The sequence below is a fragment of the Cydia fagiglandana genome, chromosome 26 (genome assembly GCF_963556715.1).
Source record: "Cydia fagiglandana chromosome 26, ilCydFagi1.1, whole genome shotgun sequence".
Classification (NCBI taxonomy): Eukaryota; Metazoa; Arthropoda; class Insecta; order Lepidoptera; family Tortricidae; genus Cydia; species Cydia fagiglandana.
The window spans coordinates 9,272,385-9,299,010 of record NC_085957.1 but is presented as its reverse complement, the minus strand read 5'-3'; the positions used below and the strand labels follow the sequence as shown (position 1 = coordinate 9,299,010).

Below are 26,626 nucleotides of genomic sequence, written 5' to 3'. Positions count from 1 at the left end.
ATAGAAAATTTGAATTTCGCGCCTTTTTCTACTGACAAGATTTGCTTGACCATCTATAAATAAGCGCTATTTATTTATTAGCGTCACAAAAATGAATTAATTTTATTAAAATAGTGGCCCAGATTAAAGTTGCTAACACACTATCGCACCGCACCAAGGTCATTGTGGGACGCACCCATAAGTAAAAGGGAGAAAGCGATATCTCTTTCTCCCTCTTACTTATGGGTGCGTCCCACAATGACCTTGGTGCGGTGCGATAGTGTGTTAGCAACTTAATAAATGTCATCGTGTCAATCACCTGTCAGTTCATATCCTGGCAATACTCTTTTTAAAGCTATGTCCTCATGTGTCCACATCTCGTGATTCTACAAATCGATAAACCGATTTTCATAACAAATTGTGACGTTTCGATTTCGCACAGCACTATTTTAATAATGGCGGCGATTTGTTTTGTTGTATGTTTTTGATTTGAAACTGTTTTCGTAAATTATCACTTAAACGCAGTTAAAATCATGATTATGACCATAAAAAATGTTCTATAATTAAATAAAGTGTGTGTTCATCCATTAAGAAGTCATGCAATTCCCGTTTTTTGTGCCAAATTGATATAAATTCAGCAACTTTCTATTTTGTGCACCCTCGTGAAAAATTCTTCTAAAATGGAAAACAAGCACACTGTTGTTGATAAATTGCTGTGCATGGCGTGTCTGTGTGTGGGCAGGACCCTGCAGAAAGTTACTGACGAGAGAATGAAGAGGTTTTACTTGGACACCTTAAATGAAATTCCTGTACGATTTTTGCATAAGATATGCTAGTATTACGGCACGAATACCCCTATTACTTGTATAGTATTTAAATTAAGTCTCGCAAATTCCAACTCTTTACATCTCAAATAGGGTTTCATTATTCCCTTTTTTATACTATTAATAGTCATGTAAAAGCTATATGGGGCATTGATATACATAGATAATAATATGTTTAAATTGCAGCTATGTGATGTGCCCCAAGTTTGTCCCAACATATGTTGGGAGTGCGAGGCGCTGCTGCGGAAAGTGGTATGTTTCAAGGAACAAGTGATGGACTCTTACAGGATCCTCCAAACTTATACTAACGAGGTAAATAATGAGATTACCGTTTGCCCATTCTGACTGGTAACGAATGCCTCATGGCATTAAGTTCGCCTTTTGTACATTAAGTTTCTATTCTTTATTTGTGCAATAAAGTGAAAAATAAAGAAATCTTTCTTTTTCAATTACTTTGTAAGCATTATCGTGTACTTTTGTTATGTACCTATGTTCGAACGTTTTGAATAAACGTCTTTTTTAGGGTTCCGTATCCAAAGGGTAAAACGGGAGCCTACTACTAAGACTGCCGTCCGTCCGTCCGTTGTCCGTCCGTCTGTCACCAGGCTGTATCTCATGAACCGTGATAGATAGACAGTTGAAATTTTCATAGATGATGTATTTCTTTTGCCGCTCTAACAACAAATACTAAAAACAGAATAAAATAAAGATTTAAGTGGGGCTCCCATACAACAAACGTGATTTTTGACCAAAGTTAAGCAACGTCGGGCGTGGTCAGTACTTGGATGGGTGACCGTTTTTTTTTTGCATTTTTTTCCGTTTTTTTTTTGCATTATGGTACGGAACCCTTCGTGCGCGACTCCGACTCGCACTTGCCCGGTTTTTTATTAAATGTATACTTCCAGAACCTGTATGAATGCCTGCTGACAGACATAAGCCGGCCCCCGCGGCTGCTAGTCAGAGTCAACAGCCCTGTGAACGTTGCCCCGGACTCGGAGGAGAAGCCCAACATACAGAAGGACTTGCAGCTTACTGTATACGTTAAGGATGAGGTCAAAATTGACTGGGACGATGATAGAGGTATTACTTTTACTATTGAACTATCAAAATTTTCATATAAAATCCGCACCAGGTTTTATGAATCAACCTATCTTCTTCTTCTTCCTCGGTCCATCCTTGCTGAGGATCGCGACCATGTATGCTACGTCTCCACAGTGTGCGATCATAGGCCATATGGGTCACGCACTGCATGTTGCCGCCAACCACCCTCTTCAGAACATCAGACCATCTCATGGGTGCTTTTCCTCGCGCTCGCTTGCCCTCTATTTGGCCCAAGATAATCTGCCTTTCTAGGTCGTGCTTTTTAGACCGCATGATATGACCAACGAAGCTGAGTGCGCGTTCTTGACATTTTGTAGAGAGCCGTGTGGTGATCTTCAGCTCCTCTAGGATAGACTTATACACTTACCTTATCAACCTATAGACTTACCTTATTCATAAAACTTTACGGACCTGATTTAGTTCAATTATGTTTTGTCCCTTTCTTACAAATACATAAGTTAGTAAGTCTTCAAATTCGAGAGTTGTAATTAATATGTTTTCCCCACATTCACCTTACTTAGGTTGTCTGGAAGAGATCGCTCTTTAGCGATAAGACCGCCTGTTGTCTGCCTCTACATTTAATCAATTGTTCTTATCTTTTGTATCTTTTTACTGAGGTGTGCCAATAAAGAGTATTTTATCTATCTATAGTTAGTAGCTTTGTAACAGAGCCCGGCTAATCCTATTGTCTATTGTTAAGTAAAACCGCACGTGCTACTTACCTGCAAAAAAGAGTCATACTTATTCTATTTGGCACCTGAGCGCGGGCTAGTCCAACGCTAAAAACCGGGCAAGTGCGAGTCGGACTCGCGCACGAAGGGTTCCGTACCATAATGCAAAAAAAAACAAAAAAAAAAACGGTCACCCATCCAAGTACTGACCACTCCCGACGTTGCTTAACTTTGGTCAAAAATCACGTTTGTTGTATGGGAGCCCCATTTAAATCTTTATTTTATTCTGTTTTTAGTATTTGTTGTTATAGCGGCAACAGAAATACATCATCTGTGAAAATTTCAACTGTCTAGCTATCACGGTTCGTGAGATACAGCCTGGTGACAGACGGACGGACGGACAGCGAAGTCTTAGTAATAGGGTCCCGTTTTACCCTTTGGGTACGGAACCCTAAAAAAACAGTGTAGATGCGCTCTCGATAACGCGCCTTCGTTACGCATCTCGATGACACATTTTAGACTGGTTCTATAGTGTTCGACTCGCCGGCACTCAGTAAGTAACCGTAGTACGCAGGTTTTTATGCCGGTGTTTGTGGCACGTGGCACGAGCGGTTTTACTTAACAATAGACAATGCTCGGGCTCTATTAGAAACCTACGAACGAAACCTAACCTGTATTTCTAGATGACCTTGACATAACACCGGCCGAACTAGAAGACCCAGTGGTAGATGAACCGGACATTAAAATATTGAAGACTGAGACAGGGAAGAAACGGAAAAAGAAAGTAAAGAAGACTAGTTTCAAAAATAAAACTAAGGTGCGTATTTTTATGTTTACAATACATATGGTGGTCCATTACGACACCCTGTGCTGTAATAAGCACCTTACGTAACAGTCGAAAATTTAAAGGGCCGTACGTACTGTGAAACGTTGTACAGTCGCCATCAGATATATCGGAGCGGCCAAGGTGCTCACAAATATCTGAGCACGCCTCTATTGTCAGGGCGTTAGAGTGCTTGTTCAGATATTGTGAACACCTTGGCCGCTCCGATATATCTGATGGCGACTGTACCAATACACGTGCGAATAGATAATTCGCCACTCGTTGCGTATTTCCTATTTTTCGCACTTGTATCTTAAATAACTGTTACTTAAATCAAAGAGTTATTGATCATATATAAAATTGAGCCTCTGACTTTGACAGCTGAACGAGATGGCGCTGTATGGCTACATATATAAAATGACAACTGAAATTTTAAATGCGACCTTTTGTACATTACTGGCCCTTTAATACAGAGTAATACAGCGCCATCTACATTAGCTGTCAAATTTGAAGCATAAGTAAGTCTTAGACTTTTGTACAACCAAGGTTTTTTTCATTCATACGTATATGTATAAAAAGCATTATGTACCAAAAATGGTTTCACCCCCTTATCTCCCCCTCCCCCTCTATGACAATTATAGTTACCTTTTTTTTCCAGATAAATAAAAAAAAATCCGACGGCAAAATAATAACCATAGAGCTATCCTACGAGGAAATGCTAGCGGAGCGCGAGAGAGAGGCGACCAGAGACAACTACCTCAAGGCCCAGTACAGATGTACTACATGTATTATAGGATATAACTATATCAAGTCTTATGAAGCACATATGACGAATAAGCATTCTAGTGTGAGTACATCAATACACCTTAGGGGCTGTCCATAAATTACGTCATCGATTTTTGACCCCTCCCCCCTATAATCATCCAAAAAGCATGCTTCAAATGACCCCATTTCCTCCTACTTCATGCTACCGTCATCCGATGTCCAGACCCCCCCCCTAATTTGAAATGACGTAATTTATGAATAGCCCCTTATAAAATAAAGTAGGCCCAGAGTACAGATGTATCTACATGTATTATAGGATATAACTATATCAAGTCTTATGAGGCACATATGACGAATAAGCATTCTAGTGTGAGTACATCAATACACCTTGGGGGGCTATTCATAAATTACGTTATTTCAAATTAAGGGGGGGGGGTCTGGACATCGGATGACGGTAGCATGACAGGAGGAAACGGGGGATGGATGATTTTAGTGGGGGGGGGGTCAAAAAACGATGATGTAATTTATGGACAGCCTCCTATAAAACTAAGCCAAAGCGTATGTCTGTTTGTGTGTTTGTTCGCGATAAACTCAAAAACTACTGAACGGATTTTCATGCGGTTTTCACCTATCAATAGAGTGATTCTTGAGGAAGGTTTAAGTGTATTTGCTAACCCGTGCGAAGCCGGGGCGGGTGGCTAGTATATTAATATGTTCAAATTTATTTTAAATACAATTTTTATAAAACACAAGAAATAAATAAGGTGACGGGCTTAAACCCCGGCTCGTACCAATGAGTTTTTCGGAACTTATGTACGAAATATCATTTGATATTTGCCAGTCGCTTTTCGGTGAAGGAAAATATCGTGAGGAAACCGGAGTAATCCCAATAAGGCCTAGTTTACCCTCTGGGTTGGAACGTCAGATGGCAGTCGCTTTCGTAAAAACTAGTGCCTATGTCAATTCTTGGGATTAGTAGTCAAGCGGAACCAACACCCATCTCTTTCTCTCGCTTAAAGGGATAGGTGGCAAAAATCTTAGCCTATTTCTAGTAATAACATTTAGCACTAGATGGCGCTGACAGTATCCTACATCGCGGTATCGGTGTGTTGTTCCAGATTGTATAAGAGATTCTTATATACTTTGCTCATTTGCTGTAGGTTCCTACGTTACACTATACTGATTTACAGGTGAGGGAACTGGATTTACCGAATATATAACAATTTTTGAGCTGTGCCCGGGCAAATACCAGCTTGGGCATGCTAGTCTGTTCGAGATCCTGAAAACGGTGAAAAATAAAGATAAAGCTCCTAAAAATACGTGTGATACCTCATTATAAGAAATAATATCAAAAGTTATAAGCAAAAAAAGGGAATGAAAAAAAAAGGGTATAAATAATGGAGATACAGTTCAGCAAGTATGGAATGTTTTATTGGAAATATCCTCCTCTTTAATAATATGAATTTTCGTTTCTTAAATATGAATACTTTTTGAGATATTGGGGAAATAAAAATATTTACTTTTTTTGCTTATAAATTTTGATATTTCTTGTGTGCTAATACACGCTTCTAATACATTTTTCTAGACATCATGACGAATCTAATGAAGTAATGACATCACACGTATTTTTAGGAGATTTATCTTTATTTTTCACCGTTTTCAGGATCTCGAACAGACTATGCTATAAATCAATAAAAAAAATACATATTACATAGGTAGAGGTACATAGAGGGAAGCTAAAAAATAACTGCATTCCCGTTGCCAGAGAGGTTTTGGGATTATACTGAGCAACTTTTACTATGGGACCAACCCCGAAATCACTTAAAAATTTGGCTGTTTCATACATTTTCGCTGGTCCATTTTCTATGGGAATCGATACTAGGCCAAAGGTATGGTGCAATCTTTTCGAGCGATGGCGCCATAACCTTCAGCCTACTCTCGAGTAGATGGCGTTAATATTAATATTTAACAAGTTAACACATATCAGTGAAAGAATAAGGATCAAAGTCAAATGGCGTTAACAGTTTTAATCTTCTGTCGAAAGATGGCAGTAAATGTACTGTGACTACATAATTTACTATGACAGTAACTCTATCCACTCTATTCTCTTTGGCATTAATTAACCTGCAAAGAACTATGCAAAAAGCTCGTCGATTTTCCCGGTGACCAGAGAGCTGGCAGCGCATTAGCATTGCCATTCAGCGAGGGAATGCTGCCAGCATCTTTGGCACAATGCCGCGGGGGCCTTATTTAGACGTATTTTAATTTAGATTTGTTTAGTTTTTAATTTTGTTATAAAGTAGTTTTATGTAAGTATTTCAGATTCATTGTTTATTTACCGATTAAGTATATTAACCTGAAATACAGTGAAACCTGGTTAAGTGGGACCTGGATAAGTGAGAAACCTCTATAGCTGGGACTCATGGTGCGGTCCCGACACTTTAGCACTGAATTACCTCTGTTACTGAGAAAAAACGAACCTCTATAACTGGGATTCGTTGTTGTGATTTTATAGTCACATTTACCTCTATAAGTGAGACGGAGAGTGTATTTTACCTCTTTTACTGAGACTATATTTATTAGATTACATTTTCCTAATTATTTTTTAGAATTTTATAGGGAATTGACTTCTGTATCTGAGATAACGTCAATCTATGACCTCTCTAACTTGGACTTCATTGAACGATTTCCGTATTCTTACTAACTTTTAGTCTATCCACAAATTCCGCATTTGCCTAATTGTGTCTAAACAACTTCAAACTTTGATTTAGTTAATTTATCTAAGTAGCTAAAACTACCGAAACGAAAGCTGAAATTTTGATAAGTAACAAGAAAAAAATAATTTTCATTTATTAAATTTCTAATACGCAATGAAGTCCGTATCAAATTTAATTTAATTTTGATATATCTATCCATTGGAGAATCATTCAAAATAAATTCAAAGAAATATTTAAACAGGCTTAAAACATATTTTGGGACAAGGATTATTTTACCTTATTTAGTTTTAAAGATATTAATTACTAAATACCTTCTTAGCCACCTCTATAACTGAAATATACTCTATTCTCACCTCTATTAATGGAAACCTCTGTAAATGAGACAGAAATTTATCTGTACCTGTCTAACTGGGAGCCTGGATAAGTGGAAAACCTCTTTAAGTGAGACAAATTTGCTCGTCCCTTGAGATCTCACTTATCCAGGTTTCACTGTATATATATTTCCAGTGTTTGGGTGAATACAGCTGCCCGATATGTCAAACTGTCATCTCGTCTGTGGACTCGTTTACCGCGCACTACAAGAGACACATGAGAAGGTAGACCATTTCATTTTCACCACCCTTGCTTAGTAATCGAGCTATTTCACGCGTGTGCAGCGGGAGGTAAACTCTATTTTACTCTCACGGGAGTTATAGCTTCAGCATTCCTCAAAAGGAAAAAACAGAACCCTTATAGGATCACTCGTGCGTCTGTCTGTATGTCTCAGCCTATTTTCTCCGAAACTACTGGACCAATTCAATTGTAATTATAATGTAATTTTTTAGGGTTCCGTAACCAAAGGGTAAAAACGGGACTCTATTACTAAGAATCCGCTGCCTGTCTGTCTTTCTGTCACCAAGCTGTATCTCATGAATTGTGATAAACCATTTGAAATTTTCAATGATGATGTATATCTGTTGCCGCTATAACTACAAATACTAAAAACATCATAAAATATTTAAGTGGGGCTCCCATACAACGACCGTGTCTTTTGTTGATTTTGCGTAATAGTACGGAACCCTTCACGCGCGAGTCCGACTCGCACTTGACTGGTTTTTTTTTTGTTTTGCCTTCAGGTATGAATGCAGTATATGCCATAAACGCACATTGGACATGAAAGTAATGCAGCAACATTACTATTCGACGCATGAAATATCACTCAAACAGTACAAGTGTAATATCTGCGGGAAAATATCCAAGTAAGTTACATGATAATAAAAGTCTGTTTAATTAAATTTATCAACATTACAGCAAAGAGAATAGAGTGTATAGAGGCGGATTGTCAAAGTAAATTATGTAGCCACTGTAAATTTACTGCCATCTATTGACAGAAGATTAAAACTGTTAGAACGCCATTTGACTTTGATCGTTAGTCTTTCACTGATATGTGTTAACTTGTTAAATATTAATATTAACGCCATCTACTCGACAGTAGGCCAAAGGTATGGAATCTTTTCGAGCGATGGCGCCATAACCTTCAGCCTATTCTCGAGTAGATGGCGTTAATATTAATATTTATCAAGTTAACACAATATCAGTGGAAGAATAACGATTAACCTCTAGCCGCCCATAAGCTTGCCAAGCAAAATGAAATTTTATTCAGTTAACACAAAGTTCAAATTAGAATGGAACAGGAGACCTTTTTATAGGTCTCTGGACGGCTAGAGGTTAAAGTCAAATGGCGTTCTTGGAAAACTTATCAAAAACTGTTTAAGGCCTAGTATGTATAAGTTACTCCATGGTTTACTAAACAAATTAGTGCTGCACTCTTGCGGCAGAACATTCCAGTAATATTCCCTATTAGAAATAAATATATTTCTCTAATGTACAGTTCCATAGATTCCCACCGGTACCACAAGGACACGCACAAGGCGCGCGTGCAGTGTCCCGAGTGCGACAAGAGCTTCAGCCACAGAGCCGGCCTCATGAACCACCGCCTGTGAGTACACTCAGATATATCCCACCGGCCGTGCCGCTCTATAATATGTGGACACGCTAGGAACCGGTACCACAAGGACACGCACAAGGCGCGGGTGCAGTGTCCCGAGTGCGACAAGAGCTTCAGCCACAGAGCCGGCCTCATGAACCACCGCCTGTGAGTACACTCAGATATATCCCACCGGCCGTGCCGCTCTATAATATGTGGACACGCTAGGAACCGGTACCACAAGGACACGCACAAGGCGCGGGTGCAGTGTCCCGAGTGCGACAAGAGCTTCAGCCACAGAGCCGGCCTCATGAACCACCGCCTGTGAGTACACTCAGATATATCCCACCGGCCGTGCCGCTCTATAATATGTGGACACGCTAGGAACCGGTACCACAAGGACACGCACAAGGCGCGGGTGCAGTGTCCCGAGTGCGACAAGAGCTTCAGCCACAGAGCCGGCCTCATGAACCACCGCCTGTGAGTACACTCAGATATATCCCACCGGCCGTGCCGCTCTATAATATGTGGACACGCTAGGAACCGGTACCACAAGGACACGCACAAGGCGCGCGTGCAGTGTCCCGAGTGCGACAAGAGCTTCAGCCACAGAGCCGGCCTCATGAACCACCGCCTGTGAGTACACTCAGATATATCCCACCGGCCGTGCCGCTCTATAATATGTGGACACGCTAGGAACCGGTACCACAAGGACACGCACAAGGCGCGGGTGCAGTGTCCCGAGTGCGACAAGAGCTTCAGCCACAGAGCCGGCCTCATGAACCACCGCCTGTGAGTACACTCAGATATATCCCACCGGCCGTGCCGCTCTATAATATGTGGACACGCTAGGAACCGGTACCACAAGGACACGCACAAGGCGCGGGTGCAGTGTCCCGAGTGCGACAAGAGCTTCAGCCACAGAGCCGGCCTCATGAACCACCGCCTGTGAGTACACTCAGATATATCCCACCGGCCGTGCCGCTCTATAATATGTGGACACGCTAGGAACCGGTACCACAAGGACACGCACAAGGCGCGCGTGCAGTGTCCCGAGTGCGACAAGAGCTTCAGCCACAGAGCCGGCCTCATGAACCACCGCCTGTGAGTACACTCAGATATATCCCATCGGCCGTGCCGCTCTATAATATGTGGACACGCTAGGAACCGGTACCACAAGGACACGCACAAGGCGCGGGTGCAGTGTCCCGAGTGCGACAAGAGCTTCAGCCACAGAGCCGGCCTCATGAACCACCGCCTGTGAGTACACTCAGATATATCCCACCGGCCGTGCCGCTCTATAATATGTGGACACGCTAGGAACCGGTACCACAAGGACACGCACAAGGCGCGGGTGCAGTGTCCCGAGTGCGACAAGAGCTTCAGCCACAGAGCCGGCCTCATGAACCACCGCCTGTGAGTACACTCAGATATATCCCACCGGCCGTGCCGCTCTATAATATGTGGACACGCTAGGAACCGGTACCACAAGGACACGCACAAGGCGCGGGTGCAGTGTCCCGAGTGCGACAAGAGCTTCAGCCACAGAGCCGGCCTCATGAACCACCGCCTGTGAGTACACTCAGATATATCCCACCGGCCGTGCCGCTCTATAATATGTGGACACGCTAGGAACCGGTACCACAAGGACACTCACAAGGCGCGGGTGCAGTGTCCCGAGTGCGACAAGAGCTTCAGCCACAGAGCCGGCCTCATGAACCACCGCCTGTGAGTACACTCAGATATATCCCACCGGCCGTGCCGCTCTATAATATGTGGACACGCTAGGAACCGGTACCACAAGGACACGCACAAGGCGCGGGTGCAGTGTCCCGAGTGCGACAAGAGCTTCAGCCACAGAGCCGGCCTCATGAACCACCGCCTGTGAGTACACTCAGATATATCCCACCGGCCGTGCCGCTCTATAATATGTGGACACGCTAGGAACCGGTACCACAAGGACACGCACAAGGCGCGGGTGCAGTGTCCCGAGTGCGACAAGAGCTTCAGCCACAGAGCCGGCCTCATGAACCACCGCCTGTGAGTACACTCAGATATATCCCACCGGCCGTGCCGCTCTATAATATGTGGACACGCTAGGAACCGGTACCACAAGGACACGCACAAGGCGCGGGTGCAGTGTCCCGAGTGCGACAAGAGCTTCAGCCACAGAGCCGGCCTCATGAACCACCGCCTGTGAGTACACTCAGATATATCCCACCGGCCGTGCCGCTCTATAATATGTGGACACGCTAGGAACCGGTACCACAAGGACACGCACAAGGCGCGCGTGCAGTGTCCCGAGTGCGACAAGAGCTTCAGCCACAGAGCCGGCCTCATGAACCACCGCCTGTGAGTACACTCAGATATATCCCACCGGCCGTGCCGCTCTATAATATGTGGACACGCTAGGAACCGGTACCACAAGGACACGCACAAGGCGCGGGTGCAGTGTCCCGAGTGCGACAAGAGCTTCAGCCACAGAGCCGGCCTCATGAACCACCGCCTGTGAGTACACTCAGATATATCCCAACGGCCGTGCCGCTCTATAATATGTGGACACGCTAGGAACCGGTACCACAAGGACACGCACAAGGCGCGGGTGCAGTGTCCCGAGTGCGACAAGAGCTTCAGCCACAGAGCCGGCCTCATGAACCACCGCCTGTGAGTACACTCAGATATATCCCACCGGCCGTGCCGCTCTATAATATGTGGACACGCTAGGAACCGGTACCACAAGGACACGCACAAGGCGCGGGTGCAGTGTCCCGAGTGCGACACAGATATATCCGAGCGGCCGTGCCGCTTTAAAATATATGAACATGCAATTTAAGAGTGAAGTCATGGAGAAATATAGTAAGAATAGAGTGCTAACTCCATACATCAGTTTTGGTACCAAAACGACTATTTTCGCAGTCGACATCTAGCATCGAGTAGCGGAATTATCAGTACCGCTACTCGATACTAGAACCCTCTAGTGTCGCGACTCATGAAAATTGTATTGAACAACAATGTGCAACTTTTAAAAGCAGAAGGAGTTGAAAATAGAATTCCGGTTAATCCGGTTATAATATTAGCTGAAAATTGTTGAGCATTAGACTTTTCGGTCGTTGTAACATCTATTGTCAAGTAGATAATTCCGCTACTCGATGCTAGATGTCGACTACGAAAATAATAGTCTTTTTGGTACTAAAACTAAAGTGAGTGAGCACTCTATGCCTTTGGGTACGGAACCCTAAAAACATTTATCTTGATGTTTATCAAGCAACAGTCAACCGTGCCGTGTTTAACATAAGGTTCGTTTTCCAGTGCAGTGCACGAGCTACAGAACGCGTTCCCTTGCACCGTGTGTGAAAAAGTGTTCAGATGGAAGGCCAGCCTGAAGCGACATATGGAGAAACATCACGTTAAGGTAATATTTCCGTTAATGATTATTGCCTGCGACTTTGTGGTGTTAATTTTCAGCCCGAAGCAGGCGTGGCTCACTCCGCGATTTCGTCGCTTTGCTACAGGTAGCTAAAAGTACATCCGTTCGACCCCAATTTTGGGGTTTGCCATAAGCCGCGCGTGGCGCTGTCGCCACCTAGCGGCCATATCTGTGCTGATCGTGACAGACGCGTTTTGTTAGAGAGTGAGTCTTCTGTACCTAGTACTATTATTTACTCTGTGCCCGAAGGATGATGCCCATACGCGAATAGACTCCAAGTCGGAGTTAATTTGACTGCCTAGAGAACTGATGTCATCAAGGTTGGACGCTGAATAAACCTGTAAATCGTCTGCATAAAGGTGGTATAACGAATGTTAATTTTTAGTTATGCTATCAATAAAAATAGAAAAATGTACTGTAGCTACATAATTTCGGTTTAAAGGTCTTTATTTCCCAAAAGAATAACAATAATTCACTTACTTGAGAAAAGAAAACGACATGCATAATTTTTAGCTATGATACGAGGGCTGCTACTTATGTATCCGGAAACACAAAAAATAACAAATATCTATAGTTATAAATGGTTTTATTACCTTTGTATTTGTCCACCAAGATGAATGATGAACTTTTGCAAATGTAGAAACGACTTTTCATAGCACTTTTTCCATTCTGATCTTGGTATACAAGACGTGCATTTTGTAGGCAAGAACGGCTCTTTCGCGACTTTTTCTTTTTTTTTGAACCAAATGTTCATGTAATATCTTACAAATGCTCGTCATACTATTGCCATGAGATGCCTCTATCTTGCGATATATACTATAACCATCTTGCATTATGAGCTCGTTCACAGCATCTATATTTTGTGGGATAACAGCCGATTTTGAACGTTTTTTTTTTATTCGTCCTACCGTAAATACCGTAATGTACTACGACCACAATTTATTCACTAAAACATTGACCTTCGATGGAACTTACTCCCCAAAAGTCGAAAATAGTCGATCCATGCACTATTTTTGAGTTTATCTACTCCGAACATCATAAAAAAAACATCTGCACGAAAATTTTCACAAGTAAATCCGTTGAAGGTGCAACAAAGAATTTTTTTAAATAATGCTACAATGTAAAACCAATTGATAGACATGTGAAACAAACTGTATTTTGCTTCCAAAGAGTTCCATTTTTATATGTTATATATATATATTTAATATAGTTCCAGTAAGTTGCCCATTCCGGATACATAAGTAGCAGCCTATGTACTTAATCTATGCTTAATCTAAGCTAGCGAGCGTAAACATTAATACAATCACAAAACCATAAAAGTTACAATTTGCCGGTAGGATTATAAAAGCATACAAAACAAGTTTAAAGGTGAGCACGATCGCTGTCTACTTGGAGCGCGCAGCGCTCAGCACTGTGTGATGCGTCATGCGAGCGTAGTAGATAAGTTTTACACGAATATAAGGAGTTTAAGTGTCTTAATAATAAGTGCGTACGTACATTGCATTTGCCGTGTTAAATTAACTAGTAAGTTGAGTAGTTTTATATTGTATGTGTATTTTACTGAACAGTTAATGAATGGTTAATTTACCATGACAATTGACAGTAACTCTTCATTTTCAAATTGTCTTTGCCCGGAGTATGCTCGTAATGTTAATTTTGCCGTATTCTCACTTGCACCATCCCACTAAACCGGGGTTAAGCGGTTAAACCGTTAAACCAGTGTCAAATTGTACTGGTAACTATGCTAACTCCAGGTTTAACCGGTTAACCCCGGGTTAGTGGAATGGTGCAAGTGGGCCTTAGCTAATTTTAGTTACTTAACTGTTTTTTGCAGGACAAGATGGCGTCGGCGGCGTACTGCGCCGCGTGCGGGATCAGCTTCTCGTCCGTGTGCTCGTACCAGCGGCACATGAAGAACAGCCTCAAACATGTCACCCAGGAGCAGCTCAGGTCAGCTGACTCTCTCTCTCTCTCTCTGTCATCCATGTCACCCAGGAACAGCTCAGGTCAACTGACTCTCTCTCTCTCTCTGTCATCCATGTCACCCAGGAACAGCTCAGGTCAGCTGACTCTCTCCCTCTCTCTCTGTCATCCATGTCACCCAGGAACAGCTCAGGTCAACTGACTCTCTCTCTCTCTCTGTCATCCATGTCACCCAGGAACAGCTCAGGTCAATTGACTCTCTCTCTCTCTCTCTGTCATCCATGTCACCCAGGAACAGCTCAGGTCAACTGACTCTCTCTCTCTCTGTCATCCATGTCACCCAGGAACAGCTCAGGTCAGCTGACTCTCTCCCTCTCTCTCTGTCATCCATGTCACCCAGGAACAGCTCAGGTCAACTGACTCTCTCTCTCTCTCTCTCTCTCTGTCATCCATGTCACCCAGGAACAGCTCAGGTCAACTGACTCTCTCTCTCTCTCTCTGTCATCCATGTCACCCAGGAACAGCTCAGGTCAGCTGACTCTCTCCCTCTTTCTTTCTCTCTCTCCCTCCCTCTCTATCTCTCTTTCTCCCTCTCTCTGTCATCCATGTCACCCAGGAACAGCTCAGGGGTCAGCTTTCAGGCATATCCCTATAGGACGTAATAGTGCAATGTTCTGCCGCAAGAGGCAGCACTAGATATCCGTTTTTATTCCGTTTTATGTAAGATCAGATGGGGTAAGACAAACACTGGGGCAAGAGTAACACTTGTAGGAAAAAAAACCGGGCAAGTGCGAGTCGGACTCGCGCACGAAGGGTTCCGTACCATAATGCAAAAAAAAAAAGAGCAAAAAGAAAACGGTCACCCATCCAAGTACTGACCACTCCCGACGTTGCTTAACTTTGGTCAAAAATCACGTTTGTTGTATGGGAGCCCCATTTAAATCTTTATTTTATTCTGTTTTTTTTTAGTATTTGTTGTTATAGCGGCAACAGAAATACATCATCTGTGAAAATTTCAACTGTCTATCACGGTGTAACACAGTGTTGGCAAAATATCAATTCGAATTGACGATTGACGATTGAGGATTGACCGATCAATTCGAATTGACGATTGACGATTGACGAAACTAATTCTAAATCTACTGATTGAAGATTGACGATTACTAATCGTTAATTCGAATTGACCGGTCAATCCTCAATCCTCAATCGTCAATTCGGATTGACGATTACTTTGTATGTACACCTAATGTCCTTTTTATTTAGGCCATTTTTTGAAACTGACTAAATGCGTTCCGAAGCGGTGTCCGAGTTTACTAAAGGTTCCGAAACATGTTTCTGACGGCATTATGAAGGATGTCCTTTTTGGAACATTTTCGGGACTTTCCTAGAAATTACCCGATTGCGTTTAAAATCGATATCTGAGGTAGCCAGAGGTTTCTAAACATCTTTTCGACTGCAATATTGAAAGGTGTCCTGTTTCGGGACATTTTAGTGTCATTTTTTGAAAGTGACTGCTTGCATTCAAAATCGATATCTAAGGTGCAAAACATGGTTTCAATGGCAATATTTAGATTCTACCAGGGACAGGAACCGGTTACCTTAACCGGGGTTTTTCATAAAGTTATTTTAGAAGCGGTTGTAAAAACCCCTACCATAACGGTAACCGTCTGATAAGGTAACACTTTGATTCGGTAACCGTATCAGATACGGTTAACCTCTGTTACCGGTAACCGAAATAAAAACCAAGTCTATTCAGTTACCTCATAATAAAGTTTTTGACCAGTTCAAACGATTGTAATCTTTACGCACACTTGAATTCAAGTTGTTATTGAATAACCGAGGTTGGCATGAGCGATCTATGAAGCCTCCAGCATAAACATTTGTTGTTATAGCGGCAACAGAAATACATCATCTGTGAAAATTTCAACTGTCTATCACGGTTCGTGAGATACAGCCTGGTGACAGACGGACGGACGGACGGACGGACGGACGGATAGCGAAGTCTTAGTAATAGGGTCCCGTTTTACATTTTGGGTACGGAACCCTAAAAATACTCGTACTGTTACTCTTGCCCCGACTTAAATAAACGATGTTTCTTTTTCTCCACATGACCTTATATAAGTATAGGTACTCTAGAACCCGAACCACAGAAGTAATAGTATTATCATCAGAGCTCGGCAGGAGTGAGCCATTTTGACGTCACTTATGTCAATAGATATTAATATAGATACACCTCAGAAAGAAATATTAAAATAAAACTTTATTAATTATAATTAAAATAAAATGACAATGCCTTATGTACAAATAAACTTTAATAGTAGCATATGGATGGATATACATATTATTTTGGATGATATACATAAGAGGTTTATTAAAAAAGCTTGCTATAAAATTAATTTGTTTTAATTTTTTTTTTTTTTTATGAATGGGCTTACTCATGGCCACAGACTAGCCGAGGCGTAGACGTGGCCTACGATGGAGCGAGCTCGCCCAGAAGGTGCCTGTTCACTCTTGATTTGAAGGTTAATGAATTGAGTCTTGGTTTGAGGTTTAATGGCGACGTAAAGATCATAGCGGAAAGGCAGCCTAAATAAAATAATTTCTTTAGTTATTAAATTACACCACATATACCATCGAATGACAAGGCATGTCCATGTTGTGCAAACTCTGAAAACAGCTCACCCTCGCCGAGCTCTGATTATCATACAGAACGGCCACGCACCGCCCCGCCCCGACTCGCATTACCTCGCCCCGCGACTGGCCGCGACATGAATCTGGCGGACTTCTGGCGACCTCAGTACAGCGACTTACCCACACATACACAATGACGCGTGTACAGACGTGCCGCACACAAGCCTTTCAAACTGGCTGTGGGACTTGATCGAATTATGTATGGTTGTTCTACACGGTGTAACACAGTGTTGGCAAAATATCAATTCGAATTGACGATTGACGATTGAGGATTGACCGATCAATTCGAATTGACGATTGACGATTGACGAAACTAATTCTAAATCTACTGATTGAAGATTGACGATTACTAATCGTTAATTCGAATTGACCGGTCAATCCTCAATCCTCAATCGTCAATTCGGATTGACGATTACTTTGTATGTACACCTAATGTCCTTTTTATTTAGGCCATTTTTTGAAACTGACTAAATGCGTTCCGAAGCGGTGTCCGAGTTTACTAAAGGTTCCGAAACATGTTTCTGACGGCATTATGAAGGATGTCCTTTTTGGAACATTTTCGGGACTTTCCTAGAAATTACCCGATTGCGTTTAAAATCGATATCTGAGGTAGCCAGAGGTTTCTAAACATCTTTTCGACTGCAATATTGAAAGGTGTCCTGTTTCGGGACATTTTAGTGTCATTTTTTGAAAGTGACTGCTTGCATTCAAAATCGATATCTAAGGTGCAAAACATGGTTTCAATGGCAATATTTAGATTCTACCAGGGACAGGAACCGGTTACCTTAACCGGGGTTTTTCATAAAGTTATTTTAGAAGCGGTTGTAAAAACCCCTACCATAACGGTAACCGTCTGATAAGGTAACACTTTGATTCGGTAACCGTATCAGATACGGTTAACCTCTGTTACCGGTAACCGAAATAAAAACCAAGTCTATTCAGTTACCTCATAATAAAGTTTTTGACCAGTTCAAACGATTGTAATCTTTACGCACACTTGAATTCAAGTTGTTATTGAATAACCGAGGTTGGCATGAGCGATCTATGAAGCCTCCAGCATAAACAAGTTTTTTTGCCGTTCCTCTGTTTATCTTTATATCTACCTGTGTGGTGTGTTCTTATTATAAATCTTATTATATTATAAATAAAATAATTAAAAGAAATAAATAATGTAAATAAAATAAATAAAAGTAAATAAAATACAAAATAAATAAAATAAATAAATAATATAAATAAAATAAATAAAATAAATAAAATAAATAAAATAAATAAAATAAATAAAATAAATAAAATAAATAAAATAATAAAATAAATAAAATAAATAAAATAAATAAAATAAATAAAATAAATAAAATAAATAAAATAAATAAAATAAATAAAATCAATAAAATCAATAAAATCAATAAAATCAATAAAATCAATAAAATAAATAAAATAAAATACTGACATCAGGAACATGTTTCCGAACCTCTGGGAACCTCAGATATCGAATTTAAGTCCAGTAAGTAAGTCCCAAAAACTTACACCTTTGAAAAGTAATCTTAGGGACTATGGTTAATCTAGATTGAGAATTGATTTAATCCGAATTGAGGATTGATGCGTTAATTCAAATTGATTCAATCGGATTGACGCGTCAATCAGAATTGATTCAATTCGAATTGATCAATCCGGATTGATCAATTCGGATTGACGCGTCAATTCGATTGATCAATCCGGATTGATTTAGTTCAGATTGATGCCAACACTGGGTAACATGAGTAAACCGAATAATTTTAACAGCTTATTCCTGATCATATTTAGAGACAAAAATGTCCTATAAACTTTTTTTAAAAACGCCTAGTTTCAGAGATAATATTAATTTAAAAATAAACAAGTTGTTGTTGTTACATTATGTAAAAAGGCTTTTTTGATGGTGATGTTGCTGCTATGGGACGTAGTCTAAATATCCTTATTGATAGATGTCAAAAAGTGACAAGTACACTTTGCAAAAAGGTTTTACGAAAAAAAAAATGTAAAAATCAATTTTAAGTAACAAGTTTACCAATAACATTTATTTTTTATGTACAAATACATTAAAAAAATTGAAAAAACAAAACTAAAAAAAAATTTTTTTTTTTGGCGAAATTTACCTAAACTCATATTAATTTTTTTCCTTCTTTTGACCTCAGAAATGCGTGGTTAAAATTATTCGGTTTTCTCATGTTACACCGTGTATAATAATTATGTTTTTTTTTTATACAGGTTTATCTGCGACCACTGCAACAAGCGTTTTGCAGACAAGACGAAGCTTCGGGACCATATAGAGGAAAAACATTTACACAGGACCTACCAGTGCCACATATGCCATAAGGTACCTCTAAGTTACTGATGTACCCCTTATTCATAAACGTTCACTAAAATTGACAAGTCGATAATAGTTTGTCCCTTTCCATCATACCAATACGTCGGAAAGTGACAAACGATTATTATCGGCTTGTCAACTTTAGTAACCCTTCATGAATAAGGGGGTTAGTGCATAATTGTTTTCCATCGTATTTTCTCGGAAACGTTCGTATTTGTCATGCTATTTCAGTCAACCTCAGTACTTTTTGTACCGAGACTGACTGAAAGCAAGACACGTTCGTACGTTTCCGTAAAAATACGATTTAAAAAAAGTTTACATAGTTTGGAGCAATAGTTTAAACAGTAAATTAATTTACATCATATTACCCCGTAATCTCTCATATTATACTGTAAGCTTATAATTGTAATTAAATAAAAAAAATATTCCAGATAGAAACGTCATCCAATTATACCTTCTTCAAACTTCAATTGGGTATTTGTAATGTATAAGTGTAATGTATTGGGTATGTTTTTGTATGTATGTATGTATTTGTAATGTATGTTTGTAATCTCGTACCTGACTTAGGCAACTCAGCAAGCTTCGTTGCCTAAACACGGTACTCGACTGAAAAGCTCTATTATATCACGATTGTATAAAATACTATTTTTCCTATATTACCTTTCGATTCAGGATCAAAATCTTAGAGACCAAACTAGGTTCAATGGATGTATGAATATAAGTATATAACATTTCAGCCTAGTAAAAATCGCGTGGGTCTCGACCAGCACATTCGGAACGTGCACCGCGGAAGACCCAACAACAAGATGTGCCACCACTGCGGGAAGGGATTCCCGGTAATGTTTATATATTTTTTTACTAGCCTATGTGTGTGTCCCACTGCTGGACAAAGGCCTCCCCTCTCCCTTTCCAATCCTCCTTGTGCTGAGCAAGATCCCGCCAATCCCGCTGGAATGCATCCAGGTCGTCCCGCCATCTCTTTCTCGGTCTGCCTCTGCCTCGACTACCCTGGGGATGCCAGCTAGTGGCTAATTTGGCCCATCTGTCATCATGCATCCGGCAGACATGTCCAGCCCAGTCCCACTTTAGCCTGGCGGTCTTCAACCTAGCGTTTTCCCGGCCTAACGCCAGGGTCCACTTTCCTGCTCAGTCTTCTCCACTTTGCCCGGCCTTCGGCATCCTCAGGTGTGAGACTGTTCTCTTGCATGTCCGCTACATACGACAAAAAAAAATCATAAAGCATTAGAAATTAACAAAATTCCGATCGCACGAACGTGTCTTGCTATTTCAGTATGTCTCGGCACAAAAAGTACTGCGTACATAATCCTTTGACATCGTATTTTCTCGGAATCGTTTGTATTTGTCATGCTACTTCAGTCAACCTCAGTACTTTTTGTACCGAGACTGACTGAAATAGCAAGACACTTTCTTACGTTTCCGTGAAATACGATGGAAATTAATAGGAAATATTAGACAAGGCTCTGCGTAGGTGGCACCATTAGCACATACAGTAAACAAACCTCAGCATTGACATCATCAATGATCATGCGTCACTAGGTCAATCACATGGCCTACCGTGAAATATGACAATCGAAAGTTCGGTTTCTGCCTCTCTATCACTCTTGCTCATTCGATCGATAGAGAGGCAGATAAAGAAATTTAGAATTTCGGTTTTCGCGGTAGGCCACCTGAATACAAACCTCCTTGGTGCATCAATGAAAACCAAAATGAAAACTTGTCAAAAAACTGTTTAAGGCCTACTATGTCGTCGGGTGACAAGCAAAAGTCACTAACTAACACCATTGAAATTATTGGACAATAAACCGTGTTCCACGCATAACAAAGTGCATTGTTACTTAAATTTTTTTATAGTACTTAGTGACTTTTGCTTGTCACCCGATCCTCCCTCTACCCTCACCCTCGACCCTCTATGGTTTACTAAATGAATTAGTGCTGCACTCTGGCGGCAGAACATTGCAGTAATACTCCCTATTATGCATCGACTAGCATGTGTGTCGACTAGGAGGTTGTCAATCTTGTCTCTGGTATTGAATAGATTTTTTATTTGTTTTTTTAGACCAAGGTCCAGTTGGAGTCTCACATCAGAACACACACCGGCGAGCGGCCGTTCATATGCGAGTTCTGCCCCACCACCTTCTCGCAGCAATCCAACCTCTACAAGCATAACAGACAGGTATATTTATAACCGGTGCTCGGAAACCGTTTTATTTTTCAAACCGGTTTCGTTCATTCACCTTTGTTATTGTTGTTTTTTTTGCAGGTCCATCTCAACATCAAGTCCAAACGCTACCCGCTCTGCAAAAAAACCAAACAGGAGGAAATGAAACCTCAAACCGTGGAGGACTACCGGCCCGTCGCCGTGCTGCACTTCGAGCCCGAGCGAGGGTTTCTATGAACTGTCAATTTGCAGATTATATAAGTATTAGCTTTTGCCCGCGACTTCGTCTGCGTGGAGTTAGTAACTTGGGTAGCATATTTTTTATCCGATCTGCTTTTTATCGATTACCCATACAAACTTTCACCCCTTTTTTCACGTTTTAAAGCAGCGGTCGGCAACCTTTTAGCAGCCAAGGGCCACATAGTAGCTACCGAAGTTGACGCGGGCCACAATTTGTTAATATTTATGACTTTATCAGACATTGTCGTTTATCAATATTACATACAAAATAGCCAAAGAGGCTCTCGGGCCGCAAGTGAGAGGTACGCGGGCCGTATGCGGCCCGCGGGCCGCTTGTTGCCGACCGCTGTTTTAAAGGATGATTTCTGTGATAAAACTACCCTTTGTCCTTCCTCGGGACTCGAAACTATCTCCATACCAAATTTCAACTAAATCGGTTCAGCTGTTTAGGCGTGGAGAGGTAACTGACAGACAGACAGACACATTTTCGCATTTTATAATATATTAGTATGGATTCAGTGGACTTTAAAAATTGAAATAGATTAACTGTATTTTCTTCCGCGCGTTATCCCGGCTTTTTGCAACGGCTCATTTAAGCCTGGGGTCCGCTTGACAACTAATCCCAATTGGCGTAGGCACTAGTTTTTACGAAAGCGACTACCATCTGACCTTCCAGAGGGGAAACTAGGTCTTATTGGGATTTTTCACGAAGTTTTCCTTCACCGAAAAGCGACTGGTAAATATCAGATATGTGACGTTCCATGGAAAAAGGTACCTTATGGCGGCTGGCGCTTACGTCGCATAGCGCCGCAATAATATTGGAGCGGCGTTAATAATAGCGTAAGCGCCAACCGCCATAAGGTACCTTTACAGGTGGGACGTCACATATTTCGTACATAAGTTCCGAAAAACTCATTGGTACGATACGAGTCGGGGTTTGAACCCGCGACCTCCGAATCCTTTCAATCGAAAGTCGCACGCTCTTACCGCTAGGCCACCAGCGCTCTTAGTAGGTTGTTTGCATTATGTATGTGTTATTGAAATTTCATTTTTATGTCAACTTTATCGGGTAATAAACCCCATAGCGTGGCGATATTGACCGATGTGTTCGTTTTTAAGAATAAGTACGTGCGCCGCATTTCTTGGTAAATATATTTTGTACATTTCTTGTTATAATGCGAATCACGGGGCCTAGCCAATATGACAATCGTTTGCAGAAAACGAAACGAAAAACTATTGTATATCTCTTCCATATTAGTGCGATAGAGGTAGAGTCAAATAATTGATTAATTTTATTGCGAACAATTGTCAGTTTGGCTAGCCCCCCCCCCCCCCTCCTAAAAAGACTTTTTCTGCTAGTACTTTATCACAAGGACTGCTAAGGTTAAGTTTTGTATTTTAGTCTTAATTTATTCGATTTAAAATAAATATTGTCCTAAAAACCTGTTCCCTGCTTAGATGATCAATAAAATGTATAAATATAATAATTGGTAAAAAGGCAATAAATGCAAATAAATAAAATGAAGTTTTTTTATTTATTACTATAAAGAAAACTAGCCAAGTGCGAGTCGGACTCGCGCACGAAGGGTTCCGTACCAGAATGCAAAAAACGCCAGAAACACGTTTGTTGTATGGGAGCCCCACTTAAATAATTTGTTTTTAGTATTTATTATTGTTATAGCGGCAATAGAAATACATCATCTGTAAAATTTTCAACTGTCTATCTATCACGGTTCTCGAGTTACAGCCTGGTGACAGACAGACGGACAGCGGAGTCTTTGTAATAGGTCCCGTTTTTACCCTTTAGGTTCGGAACCCTAAAAAAAGATTGGAAGAACCATTTAAGACAAAAACCTGAAATAAGAGTGCATATTTGTTTTCCTTCGTATTTTCTCGGAAACGTTCGTAGGTATTAGTCGTGCTACTTCAGTCAACTCGGAGACTGATTGAAATACCAAGACACGTTCAACTCAACTCAACTCAAAATATACTTTATTCATGTAGGCCTAGCAACAAGCTCTTATGATTCTTATGAATCTTAATTAATCTCAGTGTTGCCAACTTGGCATAAATGATGCCAGATCTGGCATATTTTCACTCGCTTTGGCACCAAAATTTTCTATTTAGCATCTGGCATATTTTTTAGCATAATTTAGTCTAAGCCAAGTTTGCACCGACTTGGCAGCAACAATATGCGCCATCGCCTTATGTGGTTCATATTTTCATATGAATTTTGACTTTAGTGGACGGATGGACGTCGACGGACTATATAAAGTTGTTCAAGCAGATCTTGTCGGTAGAAGGCGGCAAATTTGAAAAATGTATGTGTTTTAAGTGTCTAATTTCAAGTGATATTTTAGCATTTTTTTAGCATAGGTATTTCAAAAAACTTTGGCATAATTTTGGCATAATCTAGACATTAGTCTAGCATTTTTTCAAAATCCGAGTTGGCAACACTGATTAATCTTAATCTAATTATCAGAGCAATTTATTGATGTTAAAATATTATTCCATAATAACATTGGATTATGTTCGTACGTTTCCGTGAAAATAATTATGCTATGCACTACATCAGATCTTTAAAACAGTGTTTAATCTTTATTATCTATTTCAGCGGTCACCCTTGCCATCGCTCCGAACAGCGTCAACATAAACCTAGAGACTAGTATAAGGATCGGATCACGAGAAAACATACACACAGTACTCGGAAACTTAACCAGATTTCTAGACAAAGTAAAACATGCTTTATTACCAACACACAAGGTTTATATTAAACGGCGAGCGCAAGAAACAAAATCAAAAAAATACTTTACCAATTTCTTAAATGATGTCGTTGAAACTATATTAAATTTTAAATACGACGAGACATTTTGGTTCTTTTCTTGTCTGTATAAAGAAATAAAATACTACTTTAAGTACAAAGGATCAGCTTTTGCGGATATTGTGAAGAATCCTGTATTAAAAAAGTATTTGGAAAACACTTTGAAGAAATGGTCAGAAACTGATGCTGACAAAATCAAAAGGAATATTAGAAATTATGTAGCAATTGCTAGAAATAAAAATAATACTCTAAATAGGATCGGTGATTTCATTAACAAGTTTTATGACGAGAAAGATGAAAAGAAAATGCAAGAAATTGTTAATAAACTAAAGAATTGCAGTAATGAGAAAGATTTTGCCAACGCCGTAAGATATGCTTTGCACAATTTGGTAATTAAACATTATGATAAATTAAATTACACTATTAGGACTAAAATATCACATGAAATAAACAGATTAAGCGAATATGCGATCAAGAGACGGTCTAAAGGCGATGCGGACGATTTAAAATCAATTTTAAAAAATATTGATAGATTTGGAAACAATACACAAACTACCAAAGAAGTTACATCTGCAGTTAATCGGATAAGTAAAGATATAGATGATAATATAATTGCAATTCCGGATAAAGGTTATGTGTCAGATGATATTGAAATAATAAAAAATAAATATCATTTCACTCCTAAAGGTAATTATAACAATTCGGAAAACAAGATTGTTTTTCGGCAAGATACTGAGAATAAAATAATAACTACAACTTCGAAGGTTTTAAAAAGATTTAAATTAATACCTCATCCTCAACAAAATATTAATGGAACTGATGTGAACACACCTGTTCCACAAGATATTAATGACGGTAACATTACAACCCCCGCTCCACATAATATTAGCAACGGAACCATTGAAAATACGGCACAAGTTAAAAATGGAACTTCCTTTGAAAGTGGAACTGCTAGCAAGGTTTCTGTTTCAAATAATATTCATATAAACCATTTTCCACACAATAAGGAAACAACAGAATATGATATAACATTACCTGCTTTAAGGTTCAATAAAGAAAATGACAAAACTACTAAGTCTGCTACCGATAAACTTAAATATGTTCCAGCAAATATTACCAACGGTTCTTTGCCTACTATCCCAGTTCCAAGACAAATTAAATCTTCCACAATTCCAAAATTACGTGTTTTTGGTAACAAAAATCGAATGCATCCAAAAACTCAAGCCAACAAAGAAAATTACAAAACTAAAAAATCTGCTGCCGATATAAAATTACCTGTTTTAAGGGTCAACACGGCAAATGGCAAAACTAGAAAACCTGCTGCCGGTAAACTTCAACATGTTCCACGAAATATCATCGGTTTGCCCACTATCCCAGTTCCAAAGCATATTGAATCTACTAAAACACCGGAACTACGTGTTTTTAGTAACAAAACGCGGAAACATCCAAAAAAATCACGAAGACAAAGAAAAGTTTTTAAGAAAAGGGTGACTCGGAAGACTACTCTATCACCATCAGGAGTTATAAGAAAGCTGGCTCGTTTCGAACGTGAAAGGATGAGGGATATGGAAGAGAAGTTAGATACCCACGGCATTGATGGGAAATAAAATGGGTGGCGGTGTAGTCGCCATCAGATATATCGGAGCGGCCAAGGTGCTCACACATATCTGAACACGCCTCTATTGTCAGGGCGTTAGAGCGCGTGCTCAGATATTGTGAACACCTTAGCCGCTCCGATATATCTGATGGCGACTGTAAGAACTTCAGTTGTTTCAACATCCATCTTACAATTGTACGGTCGAAAGTATTAATTTGGGGCTATTCATAAATTACGTCATTTCAAATTAGGGGGTGGGGTCTGGACATCAAATGATGGTAGCACGACCTAGGAAGAAACAGGATCATTCGAAGCACGATTTTTAGATTTTAGGGGGGGGGGGGGTTCAAAAATTGTCAAAAATCGATGACGTAATTTATGGACAGCCCCTTTATGACGATGATGCTACCATCTATGCAGACCTTTGACAGTTGCCAATTGATAGTCATTTGTAAAATGAAACACAATTCGTTCACAAAATCGTTTTATTTAAAGTTTGTATTAAAATATTTAGCCTAATTGATAAATCCTTAATTTGTCATATTAAGAAAATTATTTCAT

The 26,626-nt window shown here is 40.3% G+C and overlaps 2 protein-coding genes across 2 annotated transcripts; both read left to right on the top strand.

The window, feature by feature from the left end:
* Positions 1–439: 439 nt before the first annotated feature.
* LOC134677708 (zinc finger protein 883-like) lies at positions 440–21,765 on the top strand. The gene is made up of 14 exons (XM_063536172.1): positions 440–788; positions 990–1,115; positions 1,709–1,883; positions 3,259–3,392; positions 4,057–4,245; positions 7,388–7,476; positions 7,996–8,118; positions 8,751–8,858; positions 12,156–12,258; positions 14,108–14,223; positions 19,129–19,237; positions 19,966–20,064; positions 21,306–21,422; positions 21,510–21,765. The coding sequence occupies exons 1-14, from the start codon at positions 660–662 to the stop codon at positions 21,642–21,644; spliced, it is 1,752 nt and encodes a 583-aa protein (XP_063392242.1). The 5' UTR covers positions 440–659; the 3' UTR covers positions 21,645–21,765.
* A 167-nt stretch (positions 21,766–21,932) lies between these two features.
* LOC134677648 (uncharacterized) lies at positions 21,933–25,229 on the top strand (the record flags this gene model as incomplete). Its single annotated transcript, XM_063536108.1, has 2 exons — positions 21,933–22,792; positions 24,262–25,229. Coding segments are annotated over exons 1-2 (1,011 nt in total), but the record flags the coding sequence as incomplete, so codon positions are not given.
* Between the last annotated feature and the right edge of the window lie 1,397 nt (positions 25,230–26,626).

Excerpts from the sequence above, each read along its gene's own strand:
- LOC134677708 (XM_063536172.1), top strand. The coding sequence starts at position 660 with ATGGAAAACAAGCACACTGTTGTTGATAAATTGCTGTGCATGGCGTGT. Across the intron at positions 789-989 it reads ACACCTTAAATGAAATTCCT|CTATGTGATGTGCCCCAAGT; the intron begins GTACGATTTTTG and ends TTTAAATTGCAG. Across the intron at positions 12,259-14,107 it reads TGGAGAAACATCACGTTAAG|GACAAGATGGCGTCGGCGGC; the intron begins GTAATATTTCCG and ends TGTTTTTTGCAG.